The sequence below is a fragment of the Martes martes genome (genome assembly GCF_963455335.1).
Source record: "Martes martes genome assembly, chromosome: 3".
NCBI lineage: Eukaryota > Metazoa > Chordata > Mammalia > Carnivora > Mustelidae > Martes > Martes martes.
Window position 1 is genome coordinate 153,784,254 of NC_137890.1, and position 23,672 is coordinate 153,807,925.

General features: G+C 48.6%; 1 protein-coding gene across 3 annotated transcripts in view; it reads left to right on the plus strand.

Moving 5' to 3' along the window:
- Positions 1–21,075, plus strand: part of ASB18 (ankyrin repeat and SOCS box containing 18) — a gene marked incomplete at its 5' end in the record, with an annotated part of 62,518 nt that extends 41,443 nt beyond the window's left edge. For 2 of the 3 annotated variants that reach the window (XM_080799170.1, XM_080799172.1), the window contains 3 exons: positions 1,590–2,094; positions 18,903–19,016; positions 19,734–21,075. In XM_080799170.1, coding sequence (XP_080655296.1) covers positions 1,590–2,094; positions 18,903–19,016; positions 19,734–19,919 — 805 coding nt within the window. In that variant the 3' untranslated portion in view covers positions 19,920–21,075. The remainder of the gene's footprint in view (positions 1–1,589; positions 2,095–18,902; positions 19,017–19,733) is intronic. The other variant, XM_080799171.1, reaches the window with a different exon arrangement.
- Between the last annotated feature and the right edge of the window lie 2,597 nt (positions 21,076–23,672).

Consider the following 23,672-nt stretch of genomic DNA (forward strand, 5'->3'; position numbering starts at 1 on the left):
AAGACAGGGAGGCAGAAGAGGGTTAAATCTGGGGGCAGACGATGGAGAGGGAACTCCCTTCCCCAGGCATATGCGGAAAGGACAGAACAATCGTTGCAGAAACAGATCCCAGTGGCAGTCAGGATGGACTCGTGGACAGAAAGCAGGATGGGTGGCCACTCCTGAGAGAGCCAGAGCTCAGAATAAAGCAGGAACAGAGGGCGGACGGAGAGGACACAAGAAACAGAGAGGGAGCAGAGGCTCACGAGCCACATTTGGCGTGGGGGATGGCCACGTCCCCTCAGTTCCAGGGGCTGGGATGCTGAGAAGAGTGACCACAGTGCCCCCGAGGAAAGAAGGAGGCCAGGAAGGGCTGAGAGATGAGGGGCCTACAACCCAAGTCTGAGCAGGGAGGAGATGAGAAGGGGACTGACAGGCATGGACGAGCTAGAGAGGCCGAAAGCTCCATGGGCAAGGCAAACACATTCACGGCTTGTCCAGACGGTGACCCAGGAGCATGGGTTTACAGTGGGACTGGTGTTTTAGGAGTGCCCACAGAGGACAAGGGCCAGCCCCATGGTGGAGGGGCTGTGCGACTGGCCTCCTGCTTTCAGCCGATAGTTTCCCACCGGGGTCCGAGGCCCAAGGCCCAGCATGACCCTGGCCCAGTCAGCAGCCTGCCATCTGCCCTTAGGTAGGTGTGTGGCCTTCTCCCAGGTGCCAAGAGGCTCTGAGGAAGCCGCTGTCCCAAGAGGCACTGGTGTTTGAGGAAGAGGACACTTTGGGATCAGCTGATGGACTGGGAGGCAGCAGAGGGCTCCCACCTCTGGGGGAGACCACAGTGTCCCAAAGGAATCTAGGACCCCCTCCCCCTCAGGAGACCACTGGGGTCTGTACCCAGATGGGCCCAGCCAAGATTCACAGTCTCCAAGGAAAGTCCGATTGAAACAAAGGGATCCCCCCAGTTAGGGTTGGCTACGTGCTCTACTCCTTTTTCCAGTACTGTCTGAGGACACCCCAAAACCAATCCGTGTCAGTGCCTTGAAGGATGCATAGAGTCCCTCTGTGGGAGCAAGGCAAGCCTTGCCTCACACGATCACCAAAGACGAACAGTTTACAGCAGAGGCTGAGAAAGAGCCTGATGGTCTAAAGGACCCTCGTTAGAACCAGGACTCCCAGGCCCTCTGTGATTGGCAGCTATGACAAAGAGCCCAGGTAACTAGTGCTTCGAGCACTGCCATTTGAACCACATTACCTTCCCAAGCAGCACCAAGCAGTTACAAATTCCTCATAAGGTCCTACTCTGCACATGGCTTCTTAGGAAACCTTCCAGCTACCTCCACCACTTGTAAGCCCCAGGGTCGGCCAGACTCTCACTTCCTCCCCTCAGCTCAGTCTGACCTCCCAGAGCCTGGGTAGGGAAATGCTGAGCTCAGAGCCGCCCCTGCTTTCCACGGAGCCAACCTGCCCCAGGAGTAGAGGAGTGGAGGAGTGAAAGGGCAGCGGCGATCAGGGAGCATCGGGCCGCGGGGGTGGGGGTCCGCCGGCTGGGGCCCTAGAGGGGGTCGCGCGCCCTGGCCTCGCGGTGACCCGCCTTGGCCTCCCCACAGGTGCGCGCAGGCGCTGCTGGAGCACGGCGCCTCGGTGCACAGCCCGGGCGGCGCGGGCGGGGACACGCCGCTGCACGTGGCGGCGCAGCGCGGCCTGGACGAGCACGCGTGCCTCTACCTGCGCTGCGGCGCGCGCGTGGACACGAGGAACGGGCGAGGCGAGACGCCCCTGAGCGCGGCGTGCGGCGCGGCGAGGCGGCCCGACGAGCACGCGCGCCGCCTGCGCCTGTGCGCGCTCCTGCTGCGGCGCGGGGCGGCGGCGGACGCGCGCGACGAGGACGAGCGCAGCCCGCTGCACAAGGCCTGCGGCCACGCGTGCCCGGGGCTGGCGCGCCTCCTGCTGCGACACGGCGCTGACGCGGGCGCGCTCGACTACGGCGGGGCCTCGCCGCTGGCCCGCGCGCTGCAGACTGCCGCCTGCGCTCCTGAGCCCGGCCCGCAGCGCACGGTGCAGACGCTGCTCAACCACGGCTCCCCAGCGGTGTGGCCCGACGCCTTCCCCAAGGTAAGAGGGCCCCGGCCTGCAGCTGAGGGCTCGCTGCGCCTGCGAACTTGTCGGGATTGCAGCTTCTGATTCCCCGGGTGCGGGAGGTAGGGGAATGCAGCTCTCCCTGGTTCCCCGGTGAGGCGGGGGCTGCTGGACTTGGGGCCACACTTGGAAGGGCAGGTGTCCCTAGGCCAGTCCCTAGAAAATTAAGTTGCCTGGGCGCCTGGCTGGCTCCTTGGGTGGAGCCTGCAACTCTTAATCCCCAGGTTGTGAATAAGCTTCACGTTGGGTGCAGAGCCAACTTAAATATAATTGTTTTTAAATAAACTGGGGACGCAGGACACTTAGTTGGACGGCGCCCTCGTGGCTCAAAATGTTTTGGCAACTTATCTAATTGGTAAACAATGAAAGTCCGTCCAGTGTTTGATATAAAACGAAAGACCCAATCTGGCTACCTACCTTAGTAATGACTTGAATGAAAGCACTTGACACGTCCGCAAATATCTGACATTCAGTCCACACCACACTCCTGCGAAATACGCCAGGCACGTGACCCAGGCCCATGAAGTTCTCCCACCTGGGTTTCAGCCAGGTGACATGCCCTGTTCAGGGTTAGGGCTGTGTTGGGGTCTCAGCCCCAAGTTGCAGACTTGACTCTGAAGCAGCCTGTCACTTTTTCCACCTATCAGATCTACCCTGAAATGACAAAGATAAAGGGTAAGGATTGCCCATTAGAGAAAGCACTTAGAAGATGGAAAATATTTCCGAAAGGAAGGTCCCCCAAATATTGGTTGGAATAAGGGTTTGTCCTCCTAAAAAGACTCCATTGAAAGGAAGTCATTCCATTAGGTATAAATTGAGAGTGTTCGACTTAAAAATTATCCCCAGACTCACTGATCACATGCAGGAGACATACTTTGGCTGGGTATGTTTTGAACAAATAGCTGAAAAGCTTCTACTTTAAAAGGACAGCACTCTGGATGGTCTGAAATAGTGAAATCCACACATCTCTCTCAAATGCCAACTTTGCCTTGTAGATGCATTCAGAGTAACGCTTGTGTCTATTAAAACATAGGTGAAAGGAGGGAAAATCCACCCACACAACTCCCCTGCTGTGTCCTTACCTCATCAGCACTGTGACAAGGTTCTTCCACTACCTCTCACAGTATCTTTGAATTGTTCTCCATGGCACTCCACTAATGTAGAATTTCAATATGGCAGGCTCTTGAAAGGGAGCACCAGCATTTCCATATTCTGTACCATTTACCTTTCATAGTCATCATTTACATTGCAATGTGTCCCCGTATTAGCGATCTTAGTTCATCAGCCGATGCAATGGGAACAGAACATCCCTGCTGCCCCTCCGGCTCACACCATGTTTGCATTAAACCAAGAAGCTCACTTCACCCTTCCTGGCATGAAACTGCATAAAGAAGGAATGAGAAACAAACAGAACAAAATAAATATCCTTACGCATAGGCCAAAAGTGAAAAATATTTGGGGCAAGTTCTTTAAAAGAGAAAAAAGTCAATATAGTTCAGTAGTGACGAGTCATAATCCTTTGTTAGCCTGGGAGTCATGCGATCTGAGTGATCTCTGTAGGTTTCCAAGTCCTGGGCGCAGCCTCACGGACATCATCCCTGGGGACAGGACCTCCAGCACCTGAACTCTGTCTTCAGAGCTCTAAGAACTACCCTGCCTTCACTTCGAGATGCAGGAGAAGGCACAATGTCTCCCACCTGGGACCCCAAGGGCCCCCTCCTGGGATTCCCCCATGCTTCACCAGCCACACGAGACTAGTGCATGGCCACTGGGGGGGGGGGGCGTGGGGGGCAAGCTGCAGGCAGTGTTGAACTCAGAGGCCGTTATACAGCATCAACCAAGAAGCCATGAAAAGCACTTGGCTCCTAAAAGTGACAATGGATCTCTCAGCCATTTCACACCACCTGGGAAGGGACTGGAGCTTTCCTGAGAAAGCTTAACACTTGGAGGTGTTCACAAAAAAGCATTGCCACCTTGTCTCCCCCCACCCCCACCCCCCAGTGAGCACAGTGGCACAGGGCAATTCCTCCATCAGTGTTTGTGGAATGAATGAAGTGAACTCCAGCAACTCCAGGGCCAGTACCCCACGGGTTAGATCTTTGGAAAGGGCGATGTGACTTCTTTGCACCGAGATCCCCCACACCTCTAGGGTGCACCCCACGGAGGAATGCCGATGGGGTCCACAGCCATCGGCCCCTGGCGCTCAGGTCTGGAGCGGGTTTCAAAGGGGAACACACTGACCGCCACACTGGGAATCCTGTAAACAGATGCAGGTGGCCGCGTTTGTTCTTGCCTTGCCCAGGACAAACACGGCAAAGTCTGGAAATCAGGCAGCAGCCCGTCCCTCCCCCCAGGCCCCTGCAAGTGGTCCACCAGGGAAGGGGTCTAATCACCATGCAGGGCATCAAAGGGACAGACCCGACTGCTCAGCAGACTCGTGGAGTGCGCAGCAAACACTGAACCGAGCCACAAAGACGCTCTGCCGGCAAGACTCAGCGCCGTGGCGGGGCGTACACAGAGGCACCGGGGAATGTCACAGAGCACGCCGTCCGTGGGCAACAGCCGTGCTTTAAATAGATGTAAAGAGACACCCACGGAGCTCAGAATTACTGAGGCAAAGGTTTCACAGCGAGCTTATGACATAAATCACAGCTCCCCCATGCCCAGACAAAGGCACCGTCGCCGCGGCGGGCGGACTCGGAGCATCCATCGGAGCCGTGCGCAGTGCTCTGCCCCGAAAATCAAAGTGGTGTCACAGCTTGGGAAGCAAGCATGTTGACAGTGCCAGGCCTTTCTGCCCGGCTGCCCGCTAGTTAACACTGGAGTCAGACGTTGGGGCGCGAGGGCAGGCGCAGGCGCGGTGGCAGGTTGCTGCCGGGTTTGAATCCTGGAAGCTGTCCGCATAGGTGGGGGCTGGCCTGCAGGAGAGCAGGCGGGAGGGTGGGGTGACACACACCTGCGGATCCAAATTTGTTTTGCAACTGTCACTGGTGGATAGTGGGTCAGATGCTTGGTCTGGAATGTGGGTTTTGCTCACATCTCTTGCCCCTTGTGCCCCTGTGCTGGGCCGTCTAAATCATCCAGACTCGGCCCAGGAGTGCCGGCTGTGCAGGGACAGCAGCAGCAATAAGCCATCTCCACCAAGCCGCACACACAGGCTGTTTCCCCCCGGCACTTGCTTACTCGTTCAGCAGACGCTTCTCAGAATGCCTGTGCTCAGTGCTGGAGTTCGTGTTGGATGGCAGTTCACGTGTGTCCCGCCCTAGTGGAGCTGCCAGTCACCTGAGTGGAGAACAGCCTTGACTCAGACCACCACGTGCTCAGTGTGAAGTTGCCATGGCCAGAGAACTTGCTCAAACAAGACTCTGTGTGCCAAATGGGGGCCTGAGCTGGCTGACGCAGAGGGCAGGGTGAGAGGATCCCCTGGGCATGTGTAGAGTGAGCCCAGACCTGAAGGCTGAAGACTCAGCTGTGTGAAGAAAGGAAGGGCCATTCCCGGCAGCATATGCAAGAGTCCTGGGGCAGAAAGAGCACTGTAGTAGGGGCAGTTGAAAGATGACCCAGGAGCTAGAAGGAAGCGGTAAGAGGGGGCGAGAGGCAGGGGTTTCAGGGATTAAGAGTTTTAGCCTTTGTCTTAAGAGCAGTGGGAATGTATTACATCATTTGAAGCAGAAGTGACATAATCAAATGAGCATGGGGTTGATTTTTCTGCAGAAGTATAGAGAACATGGGGCGGCAGGGGATGGGTGGGAAAGCACACGCTGCTGTGGCAATCCAGGTGAGGCCTGCAGATAGCTTCCGCAAGGGGAAACAAAGGTTGGCGGTGAGAAGGACAGATTCTAGAAACATCTGCAGAGCTCTGGCCTTGCCTCACCTTCCCAGCGCTGACCATGCTGGAAGGATGGACCCCAAGTTTTTGCGTTTGCGTTTTACCTAAGTACAGAACAAGGTGAAGTGACTTCACGGTTCTCCAACCTCCCAAGCTTTTCAGGGGGTAGAATCCCGGGGTGGTAGTAGTCACAAACCAGACTCCATTTCTGTTCTCCAGCGAGCAAGCAGCCTATGCGCCCCTCCCCCTGGGAGGAGGGAGGTGAGCTCCCGTAAATGGCGCACCTCTGTTTCTCTTGCTCTTGTTTTATTTCTCCATCTGCATATAGAGCAAGGCGCCTGTGTGGTTTTTTTCCCCTTAATTTTCTTTCTGCCGCCTCATTAGCCGAGGAGAGTGCGCGTGGACCCTAATGACACCAAGATGTCAGAGGAGTGTAACTGCCGCGTCTCTGCAGACAGCACAGAGGCGGCGGCGGAGATCTTTAAACTGTGTTGGCATAAAAATAATGGAAGCAGCCAGCTGCCTGGCAAACGTGAGGGGGCACAGTGCCGGGGGATGGGGGAGGGCCTGGGAGCCCCAGAGAGGTGGAACTGAGGAGAGACAGGAAATGAATTCCCAGAGACAGGCAATAAGACTTGGTCACAGTCTGTGACCCAGGGAGGAGGGGCCCCAGGGAGGGGGGCATGTCTGCTGAGGGAGGGCAGCTCTTGGGGGGGGGGGCAGTGTGGGAGAGGCCTTTCCTGTCACGTGCAATCACTGGGGACCATTTAATAGTTTGCAGAGACAAGGGAGAGGGCCAAGGGCAGGGACAGTGGCCGGGTAAGGCAATCAGGGGAAGGTCCGAAGAAGCAGGAATGGCTTGGGAGACTAGATCTGGAGGGATCCAATGTGAACTGTTCCTCTTCATGGTGTGGTTTCCTCCCAGTGCAGAAGGGGGACAATTGAAATCAGAGGCTGCCGCACCCCAGAAAATAGCACGTTAGTGGTGACTCGTGGAAGCCGGAAATAGCCACACGTTGGGGGCATCCTGTGCGGTGGCGAAGGGATAAGGCTGGGCGAGGCTCGGGTGGGGAGATGCTTGCCTGGTTGGCTCTCCCTCTGTCTCTCTTCTACTCTAAAGCCCGCTTATGTCTGACTTTGAAACAGTAGGGGATTGGGACAAAAAAACAAGTTTCAAGCAGGGAAGGGCCCAGAGATGCTCATTCTTCCAGCAGTAAGGTGATTACGGGCTTTTGAAGGGCAGCCGTTCCTGTCTTCGTACTGACATAGCTGCAAAGACAGGCAAGAGGAGGGAAGGAAGACGGGAAGGGAGGGGGCCGCAAAGCAGATCCTCGGCCTCAACACGATGACCTCATGTCTGAGTCAGGGAGCTCCCGCTCCTGTGCTGCACCACCCCGAGTTTTCAGGCAATCAGGCAGTCGCAGCAAAAATATTCTGGAAGTCGAACAGGCATTAGGGGATGTCTTTGGAGATACAGTGCATTCTAGGAGATGCAGCGAAGTGCAGAGGTAGAAACTGAGGAACCCGGGTTGTATAGCAATCTGAGAGCTCTGCTGGGAAGAGGGTAGGAGAAGAGGCCTCCCGGTGGGCGTGGGGCGCAGTCACCAGGTGAATGTAGAAGCAGAAGGAGGCTGGGCACCGTCCTCGTGAACCTACCTCTGCTCAGGCCCTCCACAGGCCCCCATGGTGGAATGAGAATGGCACCACGGACTTCCCCTGCATGTTAACAGACCTCGTGTCTGATCTTGCCTTAATCGAAGATGAATAGGGAGATAAATAAATGGATCCATGATGGGGAAAGGGAGCAGAAAAACAAAAAATGGGGACAGCATCCACAGAATAGAAAGGAGACCCATACCCCTTATCAGAAGATCCAGAAGAAAGTCTGAGAAACTGTGCGCCGTGGGTGCTCTCATCTACAGAGTGCAAGAAGACATAGCCTCTACGTCCCTAAAAACAGAGCCTGTGATGGGGACAAGGCAGAGGAATAACATGAAAAGGAAGATGGAGGAGACAAGGTCATATGGGGGAGGGTGGCGAGTATATGAAGGGAAGCAGAAAACAGAACAGAGGGGCACCTGGGTGACTCACGGGGTTAAAGCCTCTGCCTTCGGCTCAGGTCATGATCCCAGGGTCCTGGGATCGAGCCCCGCATTGGGCTCTCTGCTCAAGCGGGGAGCCTGCTTCCTCCTCTCTCTCTCTGCCTGCCTCTGCCTACTTGTGATCTCTGTCTGTCAAATAAATAAACAAAATCTTTAAAAAAAAAAAAAGAAAGAAAGAAAAGAAAAGAAAACAGTACAGATTCATAAAAGAAACAGAGCCTGTGATTTAAGTGAGGGAGCTGGGCTGGTGGCACATGTGGCTTCAGATCCCTTCCCTGGTGTCCCCTGGGGTCTACTCGACTTGTTGAGGGGGTGAGGGCAGCACAGCTAGAACTTTTAAGCTGAGCTCAGAGTCCCAGGCCAGCTGGCTTCTGACCGGCTTCAGCAAAAGATGACACCATGGAAAACTAGGCGTGGAGGGAAAAAGAAGCTAAGGTGTTTCTCCTCTTTCTCTGCCTTGGTAGCTTTGCCAGCAGCACCTGCGTCCCCAAGGTTCTGGTACCCCAACGGCTCCTCCTCATGGTCACAGCCCCCACTGGGCAGCCCCTGACTTGGTTCCAGACTCCACTGTATCTCATATAACAAGAAATGTAGAAGCAAGGCAGGCTTGGGGACTGGTTATTTCTGTGTCCCTGCGAAGCCATCAAGGAATCAGATTTGTCCAACCTCAGTGAGTCAGCTTTGTCCTCAAAATAGCTTTTGTGATAAGATGGCATCCAGCAACAACTGGGCCAGCCAGCTTCATATCCAGTTGCTTTTCTCTGGAAGCCCTGAGGAGGTCTTCCCATGTTTCACTGGTCCAGGCTGACTTAAACATGCACTTTCCCAAACCAGTGATGACAAGGAGAATGGAGTTACTGAGACTGAATCATACTAATCCTTTGGACTGTTGGAAAATCAACCACTGTGTGTTCACTACTAATATTAAAACCTCTTCCTAAGTGCAAAGGAAAAAAACAAAATGAAGAAATAGAAGAAAAAGTGGTCATGAAGAGCGGAGTGTAGAGAGCCAACCTACAGAAAAGTGATATTACTGAAGAAGAGCCTAGAGCAAATGGATCAGAAATAGTAATCAAAGACATAATAGAAGAAAACTTAGCTGCACTAGAAGTCTTAAGTCCTAGAAGTTGAATGGATACTCTCTGCAAATCAGTGATGGGAGACACTCTCCTTTTATTTTTAATTTCTTTTCTTTAGGATTTTAATTTTAAGTACTCTCTATGCCCAACATGGGGCTTGAATTTACAACCCTGAGATCAAGGGTCTCATGCTCTACTGGCAGAGCCAGCAAGGCATCCTTGGAGACACATTCCTATATACATTCTAACAGAAGTAGTCTTAAAAAGCATGGAAAATATCTTGCCAAGTATGTGAGCAGAAAACAGTTACTCATAAAGGAATAAAACTCAGGCTGGACTCTGATTTCTCTGCTGCTGTAGTATCATGAGACAAGAAAATATCATTTTCAGGCTTTTAAAGAAAAAGTTTGGATGCATACCCCTGGGGATGAAAATACATTATATGTTTATGAAAATTAATAAATTAATTTAAAAATTTGATTATGTTAATATGGATAAGTAGTAGTAATGAAGGTTTCAGTATACTTGTAATTAGATTTTAATCCTATGGATTCATTTTACTTGCTCTCCAAATAAATCCTCTAATGGAAAAAAAAAGTTTGGATGCTAGAATTTTAGACTCATCCAAGATGGTTTTCATTTTGATGGCAAAAGTAAAACGCTTTTAGATATCAGGGGCTCATAAGATATGCCTTCCTAATGCATCAAAAAAATACTTCTATTTATTTGATTATTTAGCCAACAAATATTTATTGAGTACCAGCCATGTGTCAGCAACATATAAGGTGCTTTGGATATATGAGTAGACAGTTCAAGGGGGAAGACGTATTCTTGCCTTCGTGGGGCTAACAGTCTAATGGGAAGACAGTCTTTAAACCACAAGCATAATGAACGGGCCAATAAAATGACAAGGACTAGAGAGAGAGAAAGCAAGGGAAAAGGTGAGCAGTTGCAGTTGTACGTGCAGTAGCTAGGGTGGGTGGCTTTGAGTCAAGACTTGAGAGAGGTGAGGATATGGGCGTTGCAAGTATTACAGGGGAAGGGGCCAGCCGACCAGCAGCCAAAATGCAGTCTGAGATTAGAGTGGGCCTGACCTGAGAATGAGGTGACCAGTGTGGCTGATGGTGGAGAGAACCAGTGACAGTAGGAGATGAGACCAGAGGGAGAGGAGAGGCTCAGATTGTATGGGGCACTTATAGGGCACTGTCATGACTTTGGCCATGGAGGGCTTTGAGCAGAGTGGCAGGACCTGATAACATTTGATGGGGACCCTCTGCCCTCTGTGCTGAGGAAATACGTCAGGAGGAGGAGTGCAGAAAGTGGAGGGACAAGTTAGGGGACTGTTGCCAGGATCCATGTGAGGGGTGCTGGCGGCACGTGGGAGGGAGGCACTCTGATTCTGGCTGTATTTTGGAGGCGAAGCCACCAGGATATCTTGGTGGATTGAATGTGCAATGTGAGAGAAAGAGAGGGGTCAAAGATGACTCTAAGGCATTCAGCCCGAGAGACTGGTTAGATGGGTTTGCCATCAGCTGAAGTGGGAAGATTGTGGGTAGAGTAATTAACAGAATTCGGGTTGTTTTGATACCAAGGAAGCAGTTGGCTGTTCCAGTCCAGAGTTTGAGGGAAGGATTTGACTGACCTAGAGATACAACTTTTGAGCGCCAATGGCATGTGGGTGGAATTTATTTATTTCTAGTCAAGTATAATCAACACCTAGTGTTATATCAGTCTCAGATATACGATACAGTGATTCCACAATTCTGTACATTCCTCAGTGCTCATCATGATGAATGAGTCCCCTTCACCTACTTCACCCATCCCCCTTCACAGCCCCTATGGTAACCACCAGTTTGTTCTCTATAGTTAAGAGTCTGGGGTTTTTTGGTTTGTTTCTTTTCTTCTTTCTTTCTTTCTTTGTTTCTTCAGTTCCACATGTAAGTGGGATCATAGGGCATGTGTCCTTCTCTGACTGACTTGTTTCACTTAGCATCATACTCTCTAGCCCCATGTCGTTGCAAAGGGCAAGACTTCAGTCTTTTTTATGGCTGAGCGACATTCCATTATGTGTACGTACTACACCTTCTTTACATATGGATGGGATTTAAAGCCAGGAAACTGGATGGGATCACCAGGAAGTGAGAATGCACAGAAGAAGAAGAGGAACAAGGGCTGAATGCAGAGACATTCCAACATTAAGAAGAAGGAGAGATGAGAAGACAGCCAAGGAAACAGGAGGGGCCAATGAGGGAGGTGGAATGAGAGCAAGGCTTCCTGGAAACCAGGTAAAGAATGTATCATAGAGGAGGACCTGACTGACCGTGTCAGACGTGGTCAACACAGCACAAGGCGAGGTAGAGCACTGGCCACAGGATGCAGCAGCCCCAGCCCGTCAATACGCTTAACAAGGGCAGGTTGTCTCAAGTGCCCAGGGCTGAAGGCCCGTGGGGTGAAAGTACACCAATTGCCAAAGAGATGAGGTTACAGGGAGTGCCTGAGTGGCTCAATTGTTAAGCATCTGCCTTCAGCTCGGGTCGTGATCCCAGGGTCCTGGGATCGAGTCCCATATCGGGATCTCAGCTCTAGGGGGAGTCTGCTTCTCCTTCTGCTCCTCCACTCATTCTCTCAATCCCTCTCTCTCTCAAATAAATAACTAAAATCTTTAAAAAATTGTTGTCCTATTTTAAAAAAGAGAGACAGATGAGGTGAAAGACTATCTCAGGGTTGGGAAACTCAAGTTCGTAGATTCCCACAACTCCACCTCCTAACCGTCTCTCAGGATCATCCTCTTCTCTCCATCCTGACTGCTACCAACTGAGTTTTGGCCACCACCATCTCTCCTAGCCTGTGGAAATGTCCCCTAAGCTGCACTCCGACCCTCCAATATGGCCCCGGGAAACTGTTCTCTACATTGTAGCCATGGTGATGCTTGTGAAATTAAAATCTCTTCCTGTTACTCCCCAACTCGCAGTCCCCCAGGGCTCCCTTGTGTCCTTAGGGTCATGTCCAGCCTCATCACAGTGGTTGGCGCTACTCCTGCCCATGCCCTGCCTTCATCCCCAGACTCTGGTTCACGCTCCCCACATCAAGCTCCTCACCCGGCCAACATTTCAGCTCCCCCTCACCTCCCAGGTTTGGTCACTGTTTTCTCTACCTGGAACACTCTTGTCCTCAGAACTCTCCATACTTTTGTAACTCCTCCTCCTTAGCAGGTCTTAACTGACCAACCAACTCACCACCCACAGCAAATCCAGGTCTCACCTAGGTACCATGTCTAGTACCTTGTGATTCCCCTCTATGGTACTGTGGCACCTGTTTTCTATTGTTGCTGTGTTTTTTCTTTTATTTGAGATTATAAAAGTCTGTGAGGGCAGAGCTTGCCTCTGTATCATGCAGACATAACACAATCCCCAGCTTCTAGCAGGAGTTTGGTAAGTATCTAGAACGAATGGCTTCATGGACAGGAGGTGAACATACAACCCAGTGAAATAGAAACACCTTCAGTAATTGAAACGCAGGGTGTAAAACTAAACACTAATATCAAAAATTATTTCTGGAAGATATACGTAACATAAAATATCTTGTAATAATCATAATCTGGGACTAAAACTCCAGATCTTATTAAGAAAGGAGAAGAATTGGGGCGCCTGGATGGCTCAGTCAGTTAAGTGTCTGCCTTCGGCTCAGGTCCTGATCTCAGGGTCTTGAGATGGAGCCCTACATCAGGCTCCCTGCTCAGCGGTGAGTCTGCTTCTCCCTCTCCCTCTTCTTCTCCCCACCCCTTGCTCTCTCTGTCTCTGTCTCAAATAAATGAATAATTTTTTTAAAAAAAAGGAGAATTGGTTATGAGAGGAATGAGAGAGTAGGGATAATGGCACATCTAGAACACAAAAGATACAATTTTGATGTTTAGAAAATATAGGCCATTATTTATTTTGAAGGTAACACTAGTAGAATTTTAAATAGGATACATACTTCCAAAATATAAAAATAAACACAAGCGAAATATAAATCTGTATAAAAGAAAATCAGACAACAAGAGAAGCAAGCATAAAAAATCATAAAGAATAAAATGAGGGGAACCTGGGTGGCTCAGTCGGTTGACTGTGTGCCTTCGGCTCAGGTCATGATCCCAGAATCCTGGGATTGAGCCCCGTGTTGGGCTCCCTGCTCAGGGAAGTCTGCCGCTCCCTCTCTCTCTGCCTCTCCCCCAGCTCATGCTCTCTCTCTCTCAAATAAATAAAATCTTTTAAACATGTTTTTAAAAAGAATAAAGTGAAACAGAAGTAAACCCAAATAGATTATTTATAACAATAAATATAAATTTCTTAAACTGCCCTATTACCAATACAGGGACTCTCAAACACTTTCAAACAAAATGAATTTTAAAAAGGCTAAAATTAAAGAGCGGGCAGAGGTACTTTGTAGCAAAAAATAAAAGAAAAAGAAAATGACGGATCGATATCAATATGCAACATAGAATTCCTGGGAGAGACACAGATATATATATGGTTCACAGTGAAGATGTAACCATTAGGAACCTATCTACCAAAGAAACATTATGTTAAAATGGAGAAACTAAATGAAAAATAATAATCCGAGATGATTTTTAGTTCGCATCTGTCTTTCACGCATCAAGTGGGCAAAGTAGAAGCTTCAAATGGTAAATGAGAAAAGTGCATGTTGAATTTTGAATGCTGCAAACAGAATACAACTTCTGGTACTCCAAAAGCAGGCATTGTTTAAAGCCATAATACAATAGGCCAGAAAATTAATACCAAACAGCTAATTTTTAAAAAATAACCTTTTGAAAATTGCATGGCAAACCTCTAAATAACTACCACATCAATAGTTACATCATTGCAGAATATTTAAGAAAGATAGAACACTGTGCCTCCAAAGGTATGGCTATGACCACACCTATGTTCAAAGGAAAATCCGCACCATTTTGAAAGTTGCTTATATTATGACTCAAGGGGGAAAATGTTACTAAACTAGCTGAGCGGTCAATCCAAGGAGTCAGAAAGAAACAGACAAAGGAATTAATAACAATAAACACAATAATTGATGGGTTAGAGTATTTTAAAAGAGAATGGGTCAACAAAAGCCAATAGGGGATTCCCTGAAAAAAAAACAAATTAGCAAAATTCCAGTAAGACTAAATAAGGAATAACACTGGAAATACAATTATTTCATCACTATATGAATATATATATATTCATTTCAAATGAAGAAGGATGCTTATTTCTAGAGGTAGTGGGGTTATCTCCCATCCAGATTTGCTCCCCACCTGCACGGACACATTGACAAGGCTCTGGGCCCTCTGCCTTCCTGGGTTTCACCAGTACAGTCTCCCAGCAGACAGACAGAGGAGGGTGAGGTCAGAGGATATCTCCGATTGGACCCCCCTCTGCCGTAGGCTGGATGCATGTCCCCAATCTAAGACCACTACTCCTTTTTTTTTTTTTTAAGATTTTTTTGTTTATTTATTTGACAAGAGAGAGAGAGATCACAAGTAGGCAGGCAGAGAGAGGGGGGGAAGCAGGCTCCCTGCCACGCAGAGAGCCCCATGCGGGGCTCAATCCCAGGACCCTGAGATCATGACTTGAGCTGAAGGCAGAGGCTTAACCCTCTGAGCCACCCAGGCGCCCGAGGACCATTACTCCTGATACACAGCCCACCCGACTCTCTACCCTTCAGGCCCAGAGGCAGAAAGGGCTGTGTTTCCAACTCCATATTAGTGAGCTGTCCCTTGACTTCCCCTGTACTCACACGGAGCTAAATAGCCGCTGTACTGATAAAATTAAATAATAAAATAAAAAATCAATAAAAAATTTTAAAATTCCTCCCAGAAAGATACTGTATCAACATGTCATCTATTTCCTATACACGTGCAATGCTAAATTTCTTTAAAATGAAGATTGTTGAGCACCTGGGTGGCTCAGTTGGTTAAGCAACTGCCTTCGGCTCAGGTCATGATCCCAGAGTCCCGGGATCAAGTCTGGCATTGGGCTCCCAGCTCCATGGGGAGTCTGCTTCTCCCTCTGACCTTCTTCTCTCTCATGTTCTCTCTCACTCTCTCTCAAATAAATAAAATCTTTAAAAAAAAACAAATAAAATAAAATGAAGATTGTTCCATTTGCAACAACACGGATGGAGCTAGAGAGTAAAATGCTAAGGGAAATAAGTCAGAGAAAGACATACCATATGATCTCACTCATATGTGGACTTTAAGAAACAAGACAAATGAGCAAAGAAGAAAAGAGACAGAAACAAACTCTTAACTATAGAGAGCGAACTGCTGGTTACTAGAAGGGAGGTGGGGGGGATGGGTGAAGTAGGTGAAGGGGACCAAGAGTGCACTCATCGTGATGAGCATTGAGCATAGAATTGTTGACTCATCACACTATATACCTGAAGCTAATATAACACTGTATGTTAACTACACTGGAATTAATTTTTTAAAAAATAAATAAAATGAAATGATTGTTTCCCGGGAAAGTGTACATTAACAAACTTGATTCAAGAAAAAAGCAAGGAGCACCTGGCTGGCTCAGTCCAGTGGAGCATGCAACTGTTGATCTTGGGATTGTGAGTTCAAACCCCATGTTGAGTGCAGAGATTACTTAAAAATCAAATCTTTGAAAAAGAAAAAGAAGAAGAGGAAGAAGAAGAAATCAAAACAATGTATACCAATAGCCATGGAAGAGAAAGTGATAATATTTTGATACTACCTGCAGCTTAAGGCTAGGCTTAGACAATGTTAAATACAAGATCTGTTATGTCTTCTCAATTCCAATAAGTATGTACTTTTAAAATCTTCCAGGAGTTAAAAAGATAGGAATTTTCTAAATTGACTAAGTTGGCATAAACTCACATCAAAATCTGACAAAAGAAGCTAAAAAAGCTGAAATGACAAACCATATTTAGTTCTTAAATACAGAAATCTTAGCAAATTGAATCTGCCATTTTATGCAGAATAGCCAAACAGGGTCTGTTCCATGAAGACAAAAATGGGTCAGTATTGGAAAATCTTGTATCAACTTCGTTAGAAAAAGGCAAAAAATACATCCTTAAATGTGTAGTAATTTAGAAATAGAGAGCTACTTCCTTCACTGAGAACAGATTATCTATCTGATACTAATATCCAAGGTTATTATAGTGAAACTTTAGAGATAATCTTGTTAAAATTAGGAATAAGATAATGATGCCTCAGTATTGTTATTTAACATTGAACTTTAGGGGTGCCTACGTGGTTCATTTGGTTAAGCATCTGACTCTTGGTTTTGGCTCAGATCATGATCTCAGGGTTGTGAGATGGAACCCTTGGTCAGGCTCTAAGCTCAGCGGGGAATCTGTTTAAAGATTCTCTCCCACTACCCCTCTCCCTGCCCACACATGTGTTTAACCTCTCTCTCTCTTTCATAAATAAATAAATCTTTAACATTGAACTTTAAAGCTCTGGTCAATGTAATAAGACAAGAAAAATAAATGTGAAATATTTATACCGAGAGGAGAAAATACTATTATTTGCAAAAATGAATGACTAAGATATAACCTTAATAAAGCGTATATGCAAATCAATGGGGAAAATGAACTTACTATAGAAAAACTGAGCAAAAGACGTAACTTAGCAATTTATAAAGGAAGAGAAATGGTCAACCAAAATGTAAATATTCCATACTTTATTTATCAAATTTAAATAATTAATGAGATGACTTGGATAGGGGAGAAAGAGACACTCTCATACTCATTTCTTCAAAAAGTGTGATAATTTACACACTTACAATTAGACAGTATGTGCTAAAACCTCTAAAATGTGCATACTCCTTGACCCTACATTTCTACTTCTAGGAATTCAGTGTCAGAAGGGGACAGACTTATCTTGTGATCTAAATAAGAATGGTTGGAGGCAGAAAGAGAAAAAATGATACTCAAGAGTGTTCATTGTTTATAACATCCATTTACAATAATCACCTCATTGAATATATTACAATATATTCATAAAATATATGGCCCCTGAAATGATGTTGAAGTGCTTATTTATAATTTCTGAATTGATCACAATTGACGTTGAGTAGACAAAAATCAAGTTTCAAAATAATAGGCACAGTATTACTCCACTTTTACTGTATATATTCATTTTTTGTCTAAATGCATAAAACATTAGTATATACAAAATGCTAATAGTGCTTATCTCTAAACAAAAAGATATTAATTTCCTGTTTTGTTTTAATATATTTAAAAGGGGTTTCATATGTGAAGGAAGCTCGGCAAGTTGTGAATGGAGCAACCATACTGAGTGATTCAGGTCTGTCTTCTATTTGACCTTGTTCACAGAGCCCCAGTGAGCTCAGCTGTTGGTCCTGCCTGTTAATTGTCTGCTGTAGATATTTGGTGCCTGATTGTAAGAAAATTGCTTAACTTCAGTTTTCTCAGTGAAGAAATACTAATTTTACAACACTTGGTAAATCGTAAACCTCAAAAACAGAGGAGTATGAAGTTGTCCTACCCCTTCCCAAAATCAAATCTGAATTTGATCAATCTTCCCAATCCAACTACGAATTTACAAAAAGCAGACGAAGAGCGTCATGTTCCCAAACCCTACATGAATACCAGGAACAAAATTCGAGCACCGAGAAACTCTTCTAGACAGATAACCCAGTTTCTTCAACAAATAAATAACATGACACAAAAATGGGAGATCTGATAATACATCATATCAACCAGTCTCAATCCTGTTGGGTTCTTTATTTATTCTTTATTTATTTGGGTTCTTATTCAAACAATTTTTTTTCATACAATGGCATTTAAGAGAAATTTGTGAATTTAAACACTGGCCATATATCTGAAGATGCTAAGAAACTTGTTAATTTCTCAGGTCTTATAATGATGTCGTATTTCTCCTACAGTGTCCTATAGGAGTCACACTGAAATATTTACAGACGAAAATACAGGATCCATTGCAATGGCTTTAAAATAATACTAGGGGAGATGACGGGCACGTGGATGGGGTGGGACGAGGCATGGGTTGATGGTGGGTACATGGAGGTCATCATACCACTGGGTCTACTTTTGTGCTCACTGACATTCACCATCACAAGAAATGTATTTTTTAAAAAAGCAAACAGTGTTCTCATCTTTATGATAAAACTGATGAACCTGAATTGTAAAAAAGCAAACAGTGTTCTCATCTTTATGATAAAACTGATGAACCTGAATTGTAAAATTTACTAATAAGAAAAAAGGAATCCTTTGCCAGTGGGGACGAAAAATAAAATAGAAAGGCCAAGTCAGGAGGAAATTCAACAACAAAGACGTTCTTCTCCCTCATTGTCCTGATATATAAGAAAGTTGAGATAAGAAATCACGAACATCATCCTTGGACCAAACTCCTCCCACCACCCCCAGCAGAACCTCCCTCCTTTGCTCTGAGCAACAATGTAGAGGTCAGGAGAGCCCACGGAGCCATGGGCATGCCACTCCTGGGCACAAGGATGAGCAAGCCATTCCCAAGCCCAGACTTGGGACATGCAGCTCTCCTAGCGCTAAGACAGCACCCCCACCAGAACGCTGCCTTGGGCTTGTTGGGAACCCTGCTGTCCTCTTACCATGAGGGCTCTTGTTTCCCATGTGGCTAAGGCATAGTGAGGTCCCACAGCCAGGAAGTGACAGAAGGGAGACCCAAACACACTGCCCTGTCAGCTAGCCCTGTCCCCCACCTGGACCCAAAACCCAGTCAACGTGAACTTGGTCTCCCACCACTTCCAACAGGTGCTGAAGACCTGTGCACCGGCCCCCACGGTTATTGAGACTCTTTTCAACGCCTACCCTCAGCTCCGTGTGTCAGAGTCCTGGAGGGAAGTGATTCCTGAGGAAGTATTTCAGGTAAGGGAGCGGCCCTTCCTTCCCCCTCAGTACAAGAGCCCTGAACTTCTGCTCCCTCCCCCCACCATGTGCACTTGGGCACTTAACCAGTGAAGCATAAGGCATCTGAAGAAGGATGGAGAAAGGGAGAGTGTGGAAGCGTAGCTGAGCATTGCTGGTTTTCTTTGGGAGGAATCACGAAGCCAAGAGCTCTTATTTCATTTGGGGTGCTGTTGGCTGCAAGGAACGGAAACCCAACACACCCAGCTGGACTTGAGTAACCCCCCCAGTGAAGGGGGGCACACAGAGCCACCTGAATCCACAGGCTCTACTCTGTGTGTCCTCCTTCTCCCTGTGAGAGCTTAGATGTGGCCTAGGCAGCGGCAGGCACCACATATGTACCCAACAGAGTCCACCGTCACTGTCGCTAAAGAAAGAGTGAGGGTGTTTTTCCCCAGAAGCCTCTAGAAGATATCCCTTCATGTCTCATTGACTTGAGTTCCGTGCACATGGCTCAACAGCAAATGCACTATGCAGGGGGCAGAGATGGGGGGAGCAGAGCAGGATGTGAGGAGATTATCTGTGTTACCCATCCTACCACCCAAAACAGACTTTCCCCTCAGGAACTGCACCACCAAAAAGTGCATACACCTCGTGGTGGAGGGCATGGCTCCCGTGGGGTCTTCTGGCTGTCAGGTCCGTGTACTTGGGTTTATGTTCCATCTGCCTTCCTTCCAGATGCACCAGGCCTTCTACCAGTCCCTCTTGGCCTTGGCCCACACCCCACGTTGTCTGCAGCATCTTTGCCGCTGTGCCATTCGGAAATTATTCGGCAAAAAGTGCTTTCACCTCGTGCCCCTGTTACCCTTGCCAAAGTCCCTGCAAAATTACCTCCTTCTGGAACCAGAGGGTGTTTTGCACTGAAAAGCAGAGTGTTGGGACTGAGGCTGTAGTTCGCACTGCTGCCCTCAGTGGAGGTGGTATGTTGAGGAGAGCACCACGGGGAAGGGGGCAGACCCGGGTGGCACTACCCACATCCCCCCTGTGGATGCACCGGCCTCCCTGAGCTTCATGCTCACTTGGAAATGGAATGGGTCCTAAAAGGCCTTTCTGCCTCTCAGGGTTGCTTTTGGGGATCAAGTCTGCAAATATCATTGTATTTGTATCGGAAAGTACTTCTCAACAGAAGCTGAACTAAAAAGTATACACACATCCCCAGCAGTGCATTAACAGACTGCCTGCCTCACAGGGGCGTCCCACCTGGAGCCTGACCACCTAGAAAGGCCCTGTCCCCAACACATGACAGGTGTATCTATTGAGAGAGGACACCTGTTTCCGCAACAGGAGTGCCCTTCTGGAGCCCACTGGTGCTTCCCAGCACATTACAGCCCAGAACTCCCTAAAGGACGTCGGAGGGGTGGCAAGCCCAGCTTTGTGATCGCATGTGAGTCTTCTGATGCCCTCGCCAAACCCCAGTGGCCAGCAGCCCAGGAAGCCAGATGCCAGGGACAGACGGGTTGCTAGAGGTTGCCATCAGCCCAGCCTGAGCATCACATAGCAAGAGAGATGTTCTAAGGGTCAAGGGCTATATGAACCATCTCTTTCGTTTTCTGTATTCTGGTGCTTTGATATCCGGGGCCTGGCTGACCTTGGAGGGACTGCTCCTCCCAGAGTCCGCCAGTTCCAGAGACAGCATACAACTTACCCCAAGCGTGCTTTCCAAATGCAAACCGACCACTCCAGAGCTCACATACACACCCCCAACCACCCCTTCTACTGGGCTGTCACACTCTGGGCTACCTTCCACCTGTCCTAACTGTCCCAGGGCCAGGTGCCAGAGAGATAGGGACAGCCCTTATTTATATCCCAGAGCCTGCTGAAGCTATTCAGACCTGCTGGTCCCAAGCCTGTCTATCCTGCCTGGCCCATTCCATCCATGAAAACCACGACAAAGGCTTCTGTCCACATCCCCTCCCCCAACTGCCTGAGCAACCCTAGTGTGTCCCCATGTGACCCCCCCCATGGTATGATGTGCCCCTTCTCTTGGGAATGATGAGTAATAAACTGTCTTTTCAATGGCAATTGTCTCTTGATCTCTTGGCCTTACTAGATCTCAAATTTTCTATTAATATGCCATATTTTTTTAGAGAGAGCATGAGTAGGGGAGGGGAAGAGGGAGAGAGAGAATCTTAACCAGGCCCCACCTTCAGTGCAGAGCCCAGCACAAGGCTCGATCGCATGACCCTGAAACTATGACCTAAGCTGAAACCAAGAGTTGGATTCTTAACTGCCTGAGCCACCCAGGCGCCCCACTCACATCCCTAAGACAGACACTCACTGAACCCAGAAAAGGCCTGTGTGTGCCTGACTTCAGGACTCCTCACACAGCACCCCCCCCAACCCAGGCAGGTGGCAGCGTGCAGGAAGGTATGGGGCATGAAGGAGGACCAGAGATCCGTCCTCCTCCTGGAGGGGAAGGTCCCCACGCTTCAACAACTAGAAGAAGAAAGAGCTGGACAGCATGGGGGCAGACCGGGAGGACCTTGGCTTCCAGACCAGGGATTCTGAACTAGAGAAGCCACAAGGATCCATGGAGCAGGTGAGCAGATGTGGTCACAGTGGGACTCCGGGGAGATGGCTTTGCCCTGGAAAGGCAGGCAGCACACTGTGGGACAGGTGGGAGCCCACAGTGACCACCCCAGAACTGGGGCTGTCCCACCGGAGCAAGAATAGTTACTTAACCGAAACCAGATGTGATTTGCTCAGCTGGAAGGTGTATCTGCATCCTTCTTGCTGGGTCGGGATTCTGTGAGAGATCTGCAGGAAGGCAGGGCTTCTCCAGCTCTGAAAGGATGTTGTCGAATTGCAGATCTTGATGATGGAGGTCTGGGCAGTGGGGGGAGAGGGGGGATTAGGGGGAGGTGGTGGGGAGTGTGGATCACCATCGTGGGTGACACCCCTGCTCCTGGTGGCTGTCCCCACTGAGTGCAGAGAGCACAAAGCCCCAGGTCCAGAGCCGGCTCAGAGTAGAAATTCGATAAATGGTTCCTTCTGTTATTATGATTGCATTATTTTTAGCAGAAAATGGCCCGAGAAAGGGATAAAAAGGGAAAAGGCGAAGTCATGTTATTTATAAGAACAAGCAGGAAGGACAAGAGTACAGGGTAAGAAACACAACCACTGCGCCGCCCCACCCCCCAAGCCCTGTCCTCATCAGATTTGCAAATGAGAAGCCGAGCAAACAGGCTGTCCTTACCGGACAGGATCTCCAGCCGCCCTCTCCATACCACCCACTGTAGAAAACAATCCGGTCGTATTTCTGAAATGCACTAACATTTACAGAGTTTTAGAGTCCTGAAACAAAGCAGAACCCCTTCAAACATACTGACCTTACATTTCTAAACTGATAAATGATGATCAGTTATTAGGTTTCCCCACATTACAGCTTAAAATGACAACAGGATTCACAGAAGGAACCCCGGATGGCTCCCCAGAGCTGCCTGGAGGAAATTCTTCCTTCTTCACTGTTTTCTCCTCCAAGAACTTCTTTGAACATGTAGATGTTCCCAAAAGAGCTAATCCCTAAAGTTCCTGGGGTTTAATTTTTGAGGGGTGGGGGGGCACCTGGGTGGCTCGGTCATTTAAGTGTCTGCGGTTGGCTCAGATCATGATCCCAGGGTCCTGGGATTGAGCCCTGCATGGGGCTCCCTGCTCAGCGGGGAGCCTGCTTCTCCCTGTCCCTCTGCCTGCTGCTCCCCCTGCTCATGCTCTCTCTCTCTCAATAAATAAATACAATCTTTAAAGAAAAAAAAGTCCTTGGGTTTAATTACTCACCGATTGAGTCCTTTGCTCATTGCTTTAACCCATCCTGACTGAGCCTGCCCACCTTGGGGCTGAGGGCCCATCCTCAACAAGACAGGCTCACAGGATCCTCCTCCTCCTTGGACAGCTCAGAGCCAAGCAAAGAAGACCCACTCGTCAGCCAGGCTGCTGGACAGAACTGGCACGTGGTGGGGTGGGCTGTGGAGAGGAAGGGTCCCCTTCTCGGCCACCCTCCCTCTGGCTTCGGCTCTACAGCATATGAGAGATGCTGATTTATTCCCAGGGCAGGTGGGAGTTCAGGCATCTCCCCATCCCTCCCTCTCCCCACTGTGCCCTACACACCATCATGGAACTTCCACGATAAGCACCCTAACCCCACTCCACCAGCCAGTCCCATACTCAGTCAACCCACACCCATGCAAAACAGGAACCTAGCGACGCTCTCCCGAGTTCTCCAGCTCATCAGGAACCCGACATCACGAGAAAAGGCAGAAAATCAACTGGCCCTAGAAATTCATTCAAATCCCTGGCCATCCACAAGTGCTAAATACCACTCCCGAATGATGGTCATGGCTGTATGGGACAAAGACGGCTTGTGTGATTGGGGCTACCTTAATCATCAGATGGCATGAAAGTCACTCACAGTTTTGCAGAATGCAATTACTGCTAGCAATTTGCTTTGTTTGGCCAAAAATAAAATACCTGTCAAAAATGTGTTGTTTGCAGACACCTGGGTGGCTCAGTCAGTTAAGTGTCTGTCTTCGGCTCCAGTCATGATCCCTGGGGACTGAGTCCCGCATCCCATCCCTGCTCATCATTCAGGAGGGAGCAAGCCTGCTTCCCCCTCTGCCTGCT